Raw genomic sequence first — 14,863 nt, 5'->3', positions numbered from 1 at the left:
CTGTGTTCTGCATGTAACTGAGACCAAGATTTTAGAAAACATCCACACTCGTGTGGTTCTCTAATTTTGTCCTAGCGTTCCTAATATTTAGGGTCTAAATATATTAAAGTACTAGTAGTCACAGTTCTAATCAGATTTAGCCAGTGCACGTGAACATTGGGTACTAATCACTGTCCAAGTACTGTGTTCTGTAGTTGCTAACATCCTGGATCTTAGTCCTATCTCTGAATTTTTCTATTGTAGAAAGCAAAACTGCAGTCCCATTCTTGGGCAGGGACAAGATTATTCTTGGTGGATTTCTTTAGTTAGAAGTTTGTTCATGAGCACGTGAAGTAACATCTTTAGAGCTCTCCTGAAGTCCCTTTGACTTGACCATGCTCCACTGTTTACCTTTAAAAAGTGGGTCTTTTAGAGGTGTGGTGCTCTTTGGACTGGAACCCTGAGAGGTCGTGCGGGGAACCTGAGTGATTTTACTTGACAGTAGGGCTGCTGTCTCTGTCCTTTCAGCTGGCAAACATGTTTCTTGTGGGCACTTACACCGGAAAAGTGTTTCTGCAGAAGTAACAGAACTGTGAAGTGTGGGTATTTCCTCTTTACACCAGGAATAATGAGTTTCTTTTAAATGCCTGTAAACAAGTGAAACAATCAATGAACCCTGTTACAATTGTGGCTTGTCAGAGTGAAGGCATTTGTTTTGGGTTAGCATTTAAAATGGCATAAAATAGAATTGTAGTTTCAAAAGGGGTAAGTTCCCTGTTTGGGTTACAAACTGTCCAAGGTGGAAGAAATCAGTAAATAGGGCAAGTTTACCAGTTTAGGCTTGTTTTCCTACATTTCTCTTCGCCTGTAGCATAGCTTCTGGTTCTGAGGCTTAGATGTTTCTCCGTTTCCCCTTCTTAGAAATGAAGCAGCGCTGGCTAACTAGTCATGTATTTGTGCCTCTGTTCCTGGAAAGCTCCGGGAAACTTGTTTTAGGATAGTAAATTGCTTTTGGTTCTCGGAGATTATTACAATGAGCCATATTAAAGGTGCTAATTGTGCTGGTTTGGTGTAGTCATGTTATGTGACTTGTGCCAGAAAGTGGTTGCACATGGCATTGCAGCGGCCGGGATGCTATGGATCCTAGTGGAATTCCCTTCTATTTCTCTCATTTATTTATTTTTTTGCTGCTGTTCAAGCTGAGCTCTGTCTTTATGTATCTTTGACCCCTACTCACAGTGTTTCCACTGTATAGTTTAAAAAAAAAAAAAAAAAGCATTATGCAGCAAGGTTTCAGCTGGCTTTAAACTATTGCCTTGGTCCTGGTAGGAGAGTGCTGTTCTAGGCTCAGCAGCGTGGCCGCCTGCGTGGGTTGTACAAGTGTATCCAAAGGAAAAGACCGACTTTGCTTTTTAGGTCAATTACATGTTTACAAACCTTTCAGGGTGACAAGAAGCTAACGCTGTAGGCCTTAAGCTTTCACAGCTACCTGTGAAAAGATGGTAGCTTTTCACAGGGAATGCTGGTTTAATTAATATTTTATTTTGTATTTTCTCCACAGTGATTTTGTAGCGATATGAAGCCCAGCATGGTCCTTTGATTAGCCCCTACTGCTCTCACCTGAGAGAGAAGAACGGAGCCACTGGGAAGGAGTCTTACGCTGGTACCGCAATGCGGAGCTCTAGCTCGACCGCTGTGAAGAGTCTTCCTTTGAAGAGGCGGCTGTATTTCCTGCTGAAACTTGTGTGCTTTGTTGTCTCGGTGTTAATATTTTGTGAATTTTTAATTTATTATGTGGTGATTTTTCAATGTCGATGGCCAGAAGCGAAAGGTGGAGCTCATGTGGATGAAAAAGAGACTTCAACTTCAGTCCTAAAGGCCATGATTTTAGCTGATACTCACCTACTTGGTGAAATCAAGGGGCATTGGCTGGATAAGCTAAGAAGGTAATAATTAATTTATTTGAATAATCTCTATCCTGGTTTTAGACTTTTTAATAGTAGTTAATGGGATGGATGTTTAAAACCAATGTTGTGGTACTTGTAAGGAGCGCGCGTGCTGCCTCCGACTTGCCAGTCTGGCTCTGCGCTGGATAGTAAACCAGTATCGAAAGGTTAATGAGTGGGACTTAATGAGGCAGTGCAGTCTTGAACGTTCAGTTAGGATGTGGGTGTAGGTACTTGAGCATTTTAGATGGATTAGATAGTCTTTTCCAATGGGTAACTGTTTTACAGGATGCCTTAAAAATGAGCCGGTTAACTTGGCTCATTAGTTAATACCTTTAATTGCAGAGGTAAGGAAGTTGATAGAAGTTTGTCTCTGTAGTAGAAGAATCAGCAGCAAGATCACATTTAAAAACGAAGATAATCCAATCCTATGGCTGCTGCACAAAGCCACGTTGTTTCTGTTAGTCCCCTGAAAAAGCAGAATGCTGAAAGAAAGTATTAATTCTACCATGACGGGAACACTATAAACTTTTGGTGAAGAAACAATAGCATAGTAAAACGTGCAATAACTCACTGTTCTAATTAATTGCCATTTAATGGAATTGTAATGAATAAAAATAAACAAATTGGTATTGCTTCTTGCGTGAGTTGGTCATGATTGTATTGTGGTGGAATCGCCCACCAGGTAAGATGCACCTACTGTACTTAAATCTGATTTCTAAGTATTTAATTTGAATTTCATATTAGCGCTTTCAGTGTGTTGGAGCCATCTTCCCGTTCCTGCCAGGTTGTGTCTGTGTATTCAGAGGTCAGGATCCAGAAGTTAGGCAGTGATCACTGGATATGTGTTTTCCTTTCAGGGAATGGCAAATGGAGAGATCTTTCCAAACTGCCTTATGGTTGCTGCAGCCAGATATTGTTTTTATTCTGGGAGATGTCTTTGATGAAGGAAAATGGAGCTTACCTCAGGTATGACATCAGCGGCTCTCTTATTTCAAAAAATGAGGATTACTTGAAGGAAACGGATGGCAGAAGAAAGCAGACTAGGTATGCAAGGCTTTGTTTAATAGTACTGCTGGTAGAAGTTTCTAGTGGTTTAGATATGAGTTGAAGTGGTGTGATTTTCCTTCATTTCTGGTAGTATCTTGGCACTTTTCTTCCTCGTATAAAAGGTAAACATGTCGTTTAGTGTGTGCCACTGTATTATATACTAGCAGTCCCCTTTGATAACGTGCAAGAGCATTAATTTCTCCACTTGTTTTTTTCATGCAGGCTTGGGCAGATGATGTCAGGAGATTTCGGAAAATGTTTAAGCATCCGGTTTCTACTGAGCTAGTGGTTATCGTTGGGAATCACGACATTGGATTTCATTACGAGTAAGTCTTGTCAGTGAAAGGAGCACGCAAGTGCCAAGAATGAAAGGTTGGCACGCATACAGTAACTGGTTTCGTGTCTGAGTGACCTCTTGTGTGTTCATACAGAAAGTTCTTGATCATAACCAAATTAGAAGGGATTGTAATTTAGGGCAAGATCTTACAAGGTACCCATCTGTGCACAATGCACCCTAAGAATACATTTTAGAACAGTTTTCAGGCTATTTTTGTGCTTCTCTGAGCATATGTGAAATTGTTCAGAGCTGTCTTTCTGCATTGGCAGAGAAGTCTTGAAGCTGCTTTTCCTTGTGTGGGGCCTCTTGTCCGAGCATATTCCCTTTCCCAGTATCTCAGCACAGAAGAGTGTAAGCACCCTCGCTCTGCTGTACTTCTGTGGGATGGCTGTGCTTACGCTGGTGTGACTGGGACGGAGTACACTGTGGGAGTCGCAGCATTCCTGCGAGTTTGCTGAATGAATACGTGGTGTAGATAATGGAGCAGCAAACCCTGTGAATGGTCTACAAACTGTAAAGCAGCTGTGGCAGGTGACTTACAATGCCCGTTTCTTACCTCTGTTGTGTTTTTCCTCTGTGACGCAGAATGACTACTTACAAGGTAAATCGATTTGAAAAGGTTTTCAACTTTACTTCAGGAAAACTAATAACTCGAAAAGGAATAAAGTGAGTATATTTAATTTCTCCCCTCCCCTCTGCCCCAATCTTTAGAGTAGTGATTACTGAGCTAGTACACCTGAGTGATGAAAACTGAGAACTGGAAGTGAAAATTCTCATTAAATAGTATGGGAATGCTTAACTTAGAGCCTCTTTTTTTTTTTTTATTTTGTATCTGGCTTGTGATCTGTTAAACATCAAACACTTTGTACAAACCTGTAGTTTGATATGGAGCGGAAGCTGTACTTTTGAGCTAGGTGAATTGCAACTATTTCCTTTTAAATGGAAAAGTACTGTGGCGTCAGAATCAAATACTGTGGTTTGCCTTTTTACTTCCTTGCAGCTGGTAATGACCCATGGCCTTAAACATAACGGAAGAGTAGGATTCAGTAAAGAAACACAAACAAACCCCCTGAGTTAAGAGTTTCATTAATTTTAATAACTTCTTTAGTCTGCAGAACTTAATTCTTGTTTGAGGAATTTGGGAACGTAGCAGTTGCTGGTCCACAGTTTTTCCACAGGGTGGGGTAATAACGCACAGGCTGGTTTTGGCTTAGAGTAGCCCTTGTTAACAGGCCTTGTTCTCAGAGTTGCGTGTCTGTGGCTGCAGTTGTCTGCCCTGGGGCCTTTCCGATGACGGAACGCAGTAGCGGGATGGGGGAAAGGCATTTGTCTTTAAACATCAGATATGCGAAGGGAAGACCCACTGCTACTCTGCCTTTGGCACGTGTGCCGTCAGGTTATAATCACTCATGCAAATGTAAAATTCAAAACCTGTGGGCTTACACTGGGTCCCTCAATTAAGCAAGCATTAAAAATATTCTGAACAGGTCTAGAAATGGCGTGTCTTTTTCAGGAAGATCTGTCAGCTTCATGAAAGCTCAGTACAATGCTATTGTTTATCATGCAGGTCCTCTAGATACGTATTTCATCTATTTTAAAAAATAGTTATTAAGGAATATCTCCACGTCCCCTTTGATAAAACGGCACAGGAGAATTTTTGCGTGCAGTTGCAGATGGTATGTCTTGTATCATATTCATTGACTGAAATGAGCTGCATTATGAATGAAATGTTCCCAGATAAACTATTTTAGGAAAAAATATATGGTATAAAAGCAGCTTAATTTGATAAAAGAGAATTAATGTTTTTTGGTTTTGACCAGTATCTCTTAAGTGGAGGCATTTGGCTTATTTATGTCTGTAGAACGTACTGAATTGAACTGGGAATATATCTCGAGTCCTGAACGAGTCGACTAAGCAGGAATGAGTTTTGTGGCAGAAGTTCAAAGTTGATTTGAAATCTTCAGGGAAATCTTTTTCTATTACAAACAAAATACTGTTTTCTGTGTGAGAGACTGCAGAGCATGAACCTAAGTTTGTTGAGGGTGGCCGGCCAAATGCTGTTTTGCTTTTCAGTTGTTCTGAAGAAATCGAATGTCTAAAATGATGTCTCTGAAGTCTAAAATGCGTGTGGGGAGAGAAGCAAGTTCTCCTTTCCCTCAGAATTCAGCTTAGTGGGTTTCTAACATTCCACTAAAAGAATACCACTTAACTATCTGTTGTAATGTAAAAAAAATCTTGAAGTGTAAACACGAAGCATAGCATACAGTATATTGTGCAACCTAACTAACAACTGATGATAAAGCAGCCTACCAGGTAGAGAAACAGCTACAGTGCGGATACTCAAAAGAGGATTTATACACGTGATTTCGGAAGCTGTTACGTTCCGCTGTTTTATTCAGCTGCATCCAACTTTGGAACACTTGCATTTTATAAAATAAAGTTTATCCCACACATGCGCATGAATAGCAAAAGATTTCCTGTCCTTCCCACTTTCCTTCTCTTTGCCCAATCCCTGCTGTTTTCCAGCTTTGTCATAGTGAACAGCGTAGCCCTGGAGGGTGATGGCTGTGCCATCTGCCGTACCTCAGAGGCAAAGCTTGCGGTGCTTTCTCACAAACTGAATTGCTCCCAGCAGGTAAGAGTTTATTAAAGATCTGGTTAGAGCCAGCAACTCGGCTGCTGCAGTGAGAATACTGATACTGTGGCAATAGTCAGGATATACCTAAGACTCTCCTGAAAAAAATCTCCTTCAATTCATACTGCAATTTGTTACCAAATATTTCTTTGCCTCATTTGCTTCTTACTGTTTTTACTTAACTATCAACTGCGTTGCGCTGTGCTAATGGTGTTAACTTCCTTGTCAGTGCTGCCAACAAACTGGGTGTCATTTCCTCTGTTCCAAGCAATGGCAGAAGTTCTGTAACCCTCCCTTTGGCTTAAGCTACATAATAATCCCTGCATTTATATTTATGTATATTGTTCTGGTTTTTATCCTTTAAGCTAGCCTATTCTTTTAGTTTTCTTATTCTGCTGGAAGTCTTGTCTTGATAGCCTAGTAACGTTTTAATTGTGGTGTTGTTTTTTTTTTTTTCCCCATCAAATCCAATTCCTTCTTGTATTTCATTCCTCTTCCCTTTTCCATAGGCCGACTGGACTCAGGGTAGGCAGCGTGATTGACTGGGTTGGCAGTCATTCAGGAAACCAGCTCCCAGTGGAAAAATTGCTATACTCTTCACCGCCGTCTCTCTCGGGCTGCCCTAAATCTCCTTTGCTTTGTTTGCGCAGTGAAATTCTGCTGTTGCTTTCTGCATTCAGAAAGAGCACAACCATATACAGGGGCATATACAGAACGCGGAATTAAAGCATTTCCCCTTCCATCCACACTAGAGGCTCTTAGAAGTTTATACAGTGGACAGTATTTAAAGCCTGCACTCTGAGCCAATACTGTTTTTTGGAAAAAACAAAACAAAACAAAACCACAAAAAACCAACCCCAGCCCCATAAAACGTAGCTGTTGTTCAGTTCTCTTCCCCACCCCTATGGGACACAAAGGTGAAGACATTATGTATGGGTTGATTTTATTCACAGAAACCGAATCATTCTGACAAAAGGTGCAGTGATGTGGAAAAGCTTCCAGCTTCAGCACCCATCCTTCTACAGGTGTGTTAGAAGTGGGGTGAGGCAACACGTTGACGTGTTTTTAATGTATTTATTACTGTTCCAGAAAGGCTGCATCGTTAACAACTGATCCTTGCTTTGAATGTCTCCCAGCATTACCCTCTCTATCGGAAAAGTGATGCTGAATGCACTGGAGAAGATTCTGCTCCTCCAGAGGAGAAGAACATCCCATTTAAAGAAAAGTACGATGTACTGTCTCAAGAAGCATCACAAAAGGTTTGATATATGAGGAACTTGAGTATCAGTGGGTGGGAGAGGGACATGAGTGTAGAGATATATATATATATAGATTAAAAATTTTTGGAAAGGCTGTTAGCTGAGACAAACTGACCACAGCTGCTCCTGCTTTAATGAGGCCTTTGAGAGGCTGCTTGTTAGAGCTGCTCCCCTGAGGATCACCGCGATCACGGCCTTGATTTGGCTGCGTTTCCCAGGTACAGGCCGTAAGTCCTGGCGCTCTTGAGTCTGCTGCAGTGCTCTTACCTCCTGCTTAGCATTTTGTATGTTATGTACCGTGTAGATTATTGACAAACCTGGTAGAAAGCCGCTATTTCCCATCACTTTGAAAGCACTGCTTTTGCCGAATTAGTAACTGCAAGAAAATACTCCCAGAAACTCTAATGGGCAGCGCTTCCTTCTACATAAATGGCTTCACTCAAGACTGGCAGTACAAGATTCTCCCTTAAACAAGAAAACAGCATTGCTTTACTAAAACCAAGGGTTTTTTTCTATTTGTTATGTCAATGGCATGCTATTGCCTTTTGTTTTTCTGATCTGTATGTCCAAAAAAAAAAAATCCAGTATTTGGGATGAGGGCCAAATGGGCATGATTAATGTTACAATATCAACACACGTCTTACTGGAAAACAGAAGCTAACACAAAACGCTTCGTAAGAATATTAAAAGTCTTAAGCTTGATTTCTTTTTAGTTATGACTTAATTTTTGTGCTTTACCGTTTTGTATTCTAGCTGATGTGGTGGTTTCATCCCCGTTTGATTCTCAGTGGGCATACGCATAGTGCTTGTGAAGTGCTGCACGCGGGGAAAATTCCAGAAATCAGCGTCCCGTCGTTCAGTTGGAGGAATAGAAACAATCCTAGTTTCATCATGGTAAGTTTTAATTTTTTTTTTATTTTTGTCAGATAACTTTCATAAATAAATCAACATGGCAGTCAGCTATATTTGAAAACTGATTCTACCTGTAAAAACAAAAAAAAATAAAAAAATTGCCTACCCACCCAACCCACTCAGTACACTGCATCCACTTTGTAAAGTACAGCTGTGGGAGCCACGTGTTCCGTGTGGTACAAAGCAATGCTGTTAAAGATCTAATTAGTATCTGGGTACAAGCATCTAACATTTTCTTAGAAAGAGGGTGCACTGTAAACTATTGACTTGTAAAAATAATCAGTATTGTGCACTGAACAGTAGAAAGACTAGTTTGGCTTGGTTGATTTACCAACTCTCAAAACAAGACCGTATCCACCTCACACTCTCGCGCGGTGATCGTGGTTTTCAAACTTGTGCATTAACCGCTTCATGCGGTGAAAACGTTTGTCACGTGCCCACAGTCTGCCTCCTGCTTTCCAATTCACATTTTATACAGCGTGTTGGTTACGCTCTCGCAGGGAGTTCCAGTGCTCGGTATATCCTTAGAGGTAAATCAATTAGTTTCCCAGTTCAAAAATAAAACAGAACTCCTAGAAACTTGGAGGAAGAAGCAAAACCTACAATCTGTTTACGGAGTAGTCTGTGACTTGGGGGGGTGGGGTGGGGGTGGAATCTTTCATGTGTTTTTCCTGCTGTTGAGTTTAGGCTGCTCAATACACTGATAACCCCAAACTTTACAATTCCTTTTATGCAAGGGTTAATATTTCTTGTTGAAAGTAGTTCTGTTTATTCCATATTCCTGAGAGTAGTTGCCTTCAAACTACACACGCTCTCTGCACACGCCACACAGTGCATCTTCACTGCAAAACAAGAGGTTGGCTAATTAAAGCTGCATCGTCTTCACTACTGTTTTAACGCGGCCTCGGTCCGTTGTAAACTTTTAATTTGAACTGCAAAGTCAAGCCAAAAACCCAGTGAAGCTCTTTTGTTGTTTGGAATTTGGATTAGCCAACGGGTTTTTTGCAGCATGTACCGGGTAGGAGGAGGGCTTGGGGGGGGAGGAAGGGGCATGTTCACAAAACCTAACTTTTGCCTGGGAAGGCTCCTTCCAGGTGGAATTACAGCAGCTAAAGTTAGGCTTCTCTTGAAGGCAGATCAGACGAGGAGCCCAGCTCTCTATTTAGGCTAGATGGAACACAGGGAAGATTGGCCTCTGGGCTAATGTTGGCCTGGTGAATATTCCAGTTAGTGCCCAGCACTGCAAGGTACGGACTCTTCAGCCCCCTGGAGAAGGCACTGGTACTAGGAAACTGGCCCCAACCCTTGCCACCCAACACAGAATTTAGGAATCAGAGATCCGCCAGCCATGGTGTTACTCCTGCTTCGGAACCCACTGTAACAGCAAAGTGACAGTCTTTGTTTCTTTTCCAGGGCAGCATAACACCAACTGACTTCTCCCTCCAAAAATGCTTCCTTCCGTATGAGAGCAGAGTCTTTACTGTATACTGTGCAGCAGGTGCTCTGCTTGTAATCCTGATACTAGCTCATTTTCAGCTTCTCACTCCACCATTTTATTTTGCTCAGCGTTTAATCAGTAAGCATAAAGCAGTATGAAGAGCCAGACATCTGCATTCAGTCACTGAAATACCAAAGCTGAGAACAGTCAAACATCAGACTATATTCATGCCAGCAAATGACCTAATTTGATTGCTAGTCTGAAGGCAGGCTGCATTTACACATACCATAGAAGTCCTATACAGCTGATATGACTACTACAGGATAAATAATTAATTGAAATGAACGTTTCATGCTGTACAAAAATACTGTATTCTACAATCGAATGAGTCCTTTTCCTGCTATAATTTTTGTATCAAATATGTATATTAAAAGTGTAACTGTACATTATGTAAATTCTATAGCCTCATCACTTATCTGCACTAGTGTCTTACCCTGGTGGAGGCTCAGTCCTGCAAACTGGAAACGTTTCTCTGTTTTATTGCTGCGTGGCCCTTCTCATGTCATACTTCTGTTTGTTAGGGTCAGGCAGAAACTAGATACATCAGCACTGAGAGGTGCGGATTTCCATAACCTTTTTTAGGATGTCATATGTGAGGGACTGTGGTTTAGGACAAGAAGTCTTCCAGTTCCTGACACATTAAATTGTTAGCTGACTACAATTTGCAGTTATCGTCTACCAGACAACAACGGGAAGAAGCTTGTGGATCCAGTTTGCTGATACGCACTTGAAACCTGCTTAAAAAAAAAAAGTAAATTAGGGTGACACCTCAAGCTGCTGTTTTTAGAAAGATGTGCTATGATGAGCTTAAAAAAAAAAAAAAAAAAAAGAGGGCCCTGTTGCATCCCAGAGATCTGTGTGGTGAGGGGCCCTCCGCTTGCCAATCTTCTGCAAGAAGGAAGGTCAAATACAGCTGCAGTAACATTAGCCTATGCCTTGGCCCTCGGTCTACGGGCAGATAGGGATAGGAATGCCTGTCGGGTTAGATTCCTGCAGGGCCGCCAAGTTCTGTTAACTTATTGTAGAGTCGCATTTGGAACCGCACTAGCTCTTCCGTGGGGAGGCGGAGGCCGCCAGCCCCAGCGTAACTGGGCCATAGCATCCCCCCAGCCTGGATGGCAGCATGGAGGACGTAAAATCTGAGCTCAGCATCTTTGCCTGCTGTGTATGAGGGAGGACGCGACAAAACCTACCGCTTCTCCCCACCCGCCCCAGAAAAACCAGAGGGACTGCATCACACCAGGACCAGTTTTCCCGCTGACGTTCCTGCAGAGGCTGGGAGCTCGAACCCCACCTCCCAGGCTGGAGGCTCTTTTTAAGGAAAAGACTGTATCTGTTGTTATTCACTCTACTACTTTCTTTGGCATGGGAAGCGAGAGAATCTTTGCATTCAGGAATTTTGTTTATTATTAGCTTATTCCACCCAGCCTTTCATTTTCGGGGAAATATCTAATGACCCAATTGAATGTGCAGATATCAAAGTGTACACGTTTCTGGGAAGAGGAAACGATCGTGTTGCAGTATCTAAAATGGGATTTTTTTTTTTATCGTCAAATAGAAACAAGTTCTCGACTCATCTGTAATCTGAATTTAAAAAGATGACTGATTGGGGTTTATAGGAAAAAGTTAATCAAACCTGCTGATTTATATGCCAGTGGGGGCAAGGTGTTAGCTCTTTATCTCTCCCTAAATTTCAAATGACCTGTGTGTGTGGGGAATGGTCCGAAGTGTGGTAAAACATTCTGTAAAGTAATGTAGTCTAACACTTCTCTAGGTTTCTGTTATTGCAACTGTAATTTTCGACATTTGTACAGGTTATCTTGGACACAGGAAAAGTATATAGTCACAGACATAAAACACCTATGTATAAAATATAAAGCAGTGTTATAGTTACTAAAAAGGACATGCCTTATTGCTACAGCAATTCTTGCTTTTTATATATTGTACTGTACCACAACTTGTTTTGAGAATGTCATTTGCATAAATTATTCAAGTTTGAGAAATATTCACACATTTTGATTCTACAATATTTAAAATAAAACAATTTTCTAATGTGTCTCTTTATTAAAAGAGAAATAAAAATGTCATCTTGTAATTCTCTTAGGCCAGACACGAGGGTTTATACACCTTTTTTTTTGGTTTTTTTTTTGTTTTGTTTTTTTCTTCTTTCTCGCTATTTACTTGCACAATGAAAGCCGCTGTTGGTACAAAGATTGAAGAGCTCTATATAATGGTGCTTTACACATTCACAATCGGTCTGTGCAATTGTGAAGTTCTATGAATGACCAAAGAATTACCAAACATATTTTCTAAATATAAAGGAAAAAAAAAATAATAATCCTCGGTTCCCATTAAAACAACACCAGGTTGCAATTTAGACACTTGAATGAATTCCAATGTTTTAAAGCTGAGACTTCAAAAGAGAAAGGCATGTTTGCTGCAACATCCGGTGACTGTAATACCTTACTTGGAAAGGTAAGTGGTTAATTTGCATAATTTATAATTTTTATACTAAAGAGCATTTTTATATAAACCAGAAAAAAAACCCCTAAACTCTACAGATAAAGTTCTTACCTCCAGTCACTGCTGCAGGTAAGGTTGACATCAAGCTGTACAGCGCAATCAAAAACATACTTACATCTTAGCTCATTTTACAGGTACAGCCATAATCAAGGCACAAAGATCTTCTACAAGTATTTTTCTTCAATAAAGTTGTACAAAATAATATTACATTTTACAGTCTGTACAATATAATAAACCAGCAGTAAAACAAAAAAATATATATAGGGAGAGGACCGTTGTCCAAGAATGATCAGAACTAAAAGGATCATTTGTGGACAGCACAAATAACGTGAGGGTGGTAAATTTTCTGCCTCGATGCAACAGGCTGAAAAGTAGCTGTAATTCAAATGCCTGAGGTGTGCAGAGACGCTTCGCTCCAAAACCCCAGAAAAATTGCTTTGTCTTCGCTATTCCTCTCATTATCTACTCTACTTCCTGTGCCAGTAACGGCTTAAAAGAGGAGGTCACTTTATCAGTTGACCTGCAACTCAGAAATGCTAAAAACTGTGACAGAGTAATAAATATTGTGGTGCTGCTACATTGTGTGTCTACTTCCTCAACAGTATTTAATAACCTGATACAAAGTGCATTAATCTTTTTTTTTTTTTTTCACCCATCAAGTACTCTTCAATGTCATGTTAAAAAGGAAACCCACACAGAGGGATAGCTACGACTTTAGTGTCATCCAGCTGACATACCAGTTTGAACTGACGTTAACCTGCTGGAAAAAAATTTAGCAGGTCGCGTTCAGTTGGAAAAAAACAAAACCTAAGGGACCAGAGGTAGCCGAAGGGCTTAGTGGAATGACGAAGAAGTGGCATGTCAAAATAAAGCACAAAAATAGTCCCAAAAAGCATGAAGGAAAACCAACCCAAACCTGCTTCAAATCAGCTTTAAGGTTAAATAATTAAAGTAAACAAAGTGAAGAGACTGACATTTCTATAGTATATTCTTCCACCCTGTGTGGGGTAGTAGCAAGAGAAAGAGTAAGGAGCAAAGAATTTAAAACCACAGGTTCCACGGTGATCCCCCTCACAAGAGTTCGTACTGGCGGAGATGCATCCTTTGAATGATGTCTCGACAGTCGTTGAACACTCGGCGGATATTTTCTGTGTCCACGGCACATGTAAAGTGGGGGTAGCAATAATGCCGACCGTCTCCGCTGGCTGTACTTATCCTCTGTGGAAAAAGTCAGGAGAAAAAAAAAAAAGATAAGGGTCAGGCGCCGTGCCACGAGAAGTTTCACATCGCAGTGGTCTCGAGACTTAGGGAGTACCAAGAAACCTGGGAAATTCTGTATATAGATGATTAAAATGAGTAAATAAAGAGAAGGAAGAGCTGTCGTCTAGACCAGCATGAAGCGCAAATTTGAAACAAAGCTAAAAAAAGTTATGGATGATATTATGGGACCAGTATATTACTACTTTGTAAGAGCCACCGATGCTATTGTCATTTGCACAAGCTATCAGCTTGGCGCTGCGCAGCTGATCTGTAGGGCTGGCGGCACTGCAGCCTGCCACGCATCTGTCCCAGGATTTTTTTTTTTTTTTTTTCCTCCCTTTTCTTTTTTGGCGCCATCGCGTGGCAAATTTTTGAACTCTTGTTTTAAATCGGTGAAAACCACAAAACTGAAAACCTCCCAGGTGTGAAGGTAATAGCAGCGGAGAGCAGCACCCCACTGCTGCTGCTTCTTGAAGCTGAAGGCCCCTGACGTTCCCTTTCCTTAGTGCAACTATTAGGCCAGCTGAAGACCTGGTATCATGCCTGAGCCCAGACCATGCTGGAACTGCCACTAGAGTCGACGGGTTCCCCTTGAATCATAAAACATGCACAAATCCAGTAAACATCAGATCACGCAGAACTGAGTATCTGCAAGGCTACTGCGTGACTTTTTAGGTTGCTAACTTAAGCTCCAGCATCACTTCACCTGTGGTTATCTTGTTAAAATTCCCCAGGATCTTAAAAATATTTTAAAAAAAAATCATAATTTTGTTCTGTACTACTATAGGACTCATAAATCTAAATCCATTCTAGATCATTAGCTTGAAGAGTATATATGAGATGTCATGAAAGCAGAAGGTCAATTCTTGGGATAATATTTTTTTATAAATCTTTTCCGAATGTTATTACAAATTATAATGGCTAAACAACAAATCCCACTGTTTTCTTTCTCTCTGGCTACACTATATATTTTTAATACAGTGATTTATTTTATGTGTGGGATTGACGTTTTAAATACCTATAGCTACAGATACACAAAACCATAGACATTTAGAAGCCCCGAGTCTTAGGCCAACAAGAAATTGCAAATTTTTTGCAGGTAACATTAGCTATTCAATGCTAATTAATTAGGGGGCTTCTAAATGTAGACTAAAAATTATTGTCGTCTTACTGAGCTACACTCAATACCTAGTTCAAGGATTTCCCTCACGAAAAAATATTAATTTCATAACCTAGCCAAGTGATGAGTAAGTTGTTCAGACTATATTTAAAGCATGAAGTATACTAAACAATAATGAAATGAGAAAAAAAAAAAGTTTTACAAATTACTGCAATGGTGGCAAAATGCCGAAACTCAATTACAATGTAGATTGTATTTGTCTGCCTGCAGGACACAGGCTTCCAGACCTCCCAGGAAGGTTTGGGGAGATCTGTTGTCATGTGAAGTCTGGGAGAAATCAGGCC

General features: G+C 40.7%; 2 protein-coding genes across 19 annotated transcripts in view; one reads left to right on the top strand and one right to left on the bottom strand.

Annotated features, from left to right (window-relative positions):
- The window catches only part of MPPE1 (metallophosphoesterase 1), a 31,245-nt gene extending 21,531 nt beyond the window's left edge, over positions 1-9,714 (top strand). For 16 of the 17 annotated variants that reach the window (XM_054191815.1, XM_054191818.1, XM_054191819.1 and 13 more), the window contains 9 exons: positions 1,541-1,925; positions 2,786-2,894; positions 3,198-3,301; positions 3,898-3,978; positions 5,839-5,947; positions 6,901-6,972; positions 7,084-7,206; positions 7,960-8,100; positions 9,532-9,714. In XM_054191815.1, coding sequence (XP_054047790.1) covers positions 1,651-1,925; positions 2,786-2,894; positions 3,198-3,301; positions 3,898-3,978; positions 5,839-5,947; positions 6,901-6,972; positions 7,084-7,206; positions 7,960-8,100; positions 9,532-9,714 — 1,197 coding nt within the window. In that variant the 5' untranslated portion in view covers positions 1,541-1,650. The remainder of the gene's footprint in view (positions 1-1,540; positions 1,926-2,785; positions 2,895-3,197; positions 3,302-3,897; positions 3,979-5,838; positions 5,948-6,900; positions 6,973-7,083; positions 7,207-7,959; positions 8,101-9,531) is intronic. The other variant, XM_054191822.1, reaches the window with a different exon arrangement.
- GNAL (G protein subunit alpha L) overlaps positions 8,102-14,863 on the bottom strand; it is a 204,679-nt gene continuing 197,917 nt past the window's right edge. For both annotated transcript variants that reach the window (XM_054191801.1, XM_054191802.1), the window contains exon 12: positions 8,102-13,357. In XM_054191801.1, the coding sequence (XP_054047776.1) occupies positions 13,211-13,357 (147 nt within the window). In that variant the 3' untranslated portion in view covers positions 8,102-13,210. The remainder of the gene's footprint in view (positions 13,358-14,863) is intronic.

The sequence above is a fragment of the Rissa tridactyla genome, chromosome 2 (assembly GCF_028500815.1).
Source record: "Rissa tridactyla isolate bRisTri1 chromosome 2, bRisTri1.patW.cur.20221130, whole genome shotgun sequence".
Taxonomy (NCBI): domain Eukaryota; kingdom Metazoa; phylum Chordata; class Aves; order Charadriiformes; family Laridae; genus Rissa; species Rissa tridactyla.
Note: the sequence above shows the minus strand (reverse complement) of the source record. Positions and strands in the feature narration are given on the sequence as shown.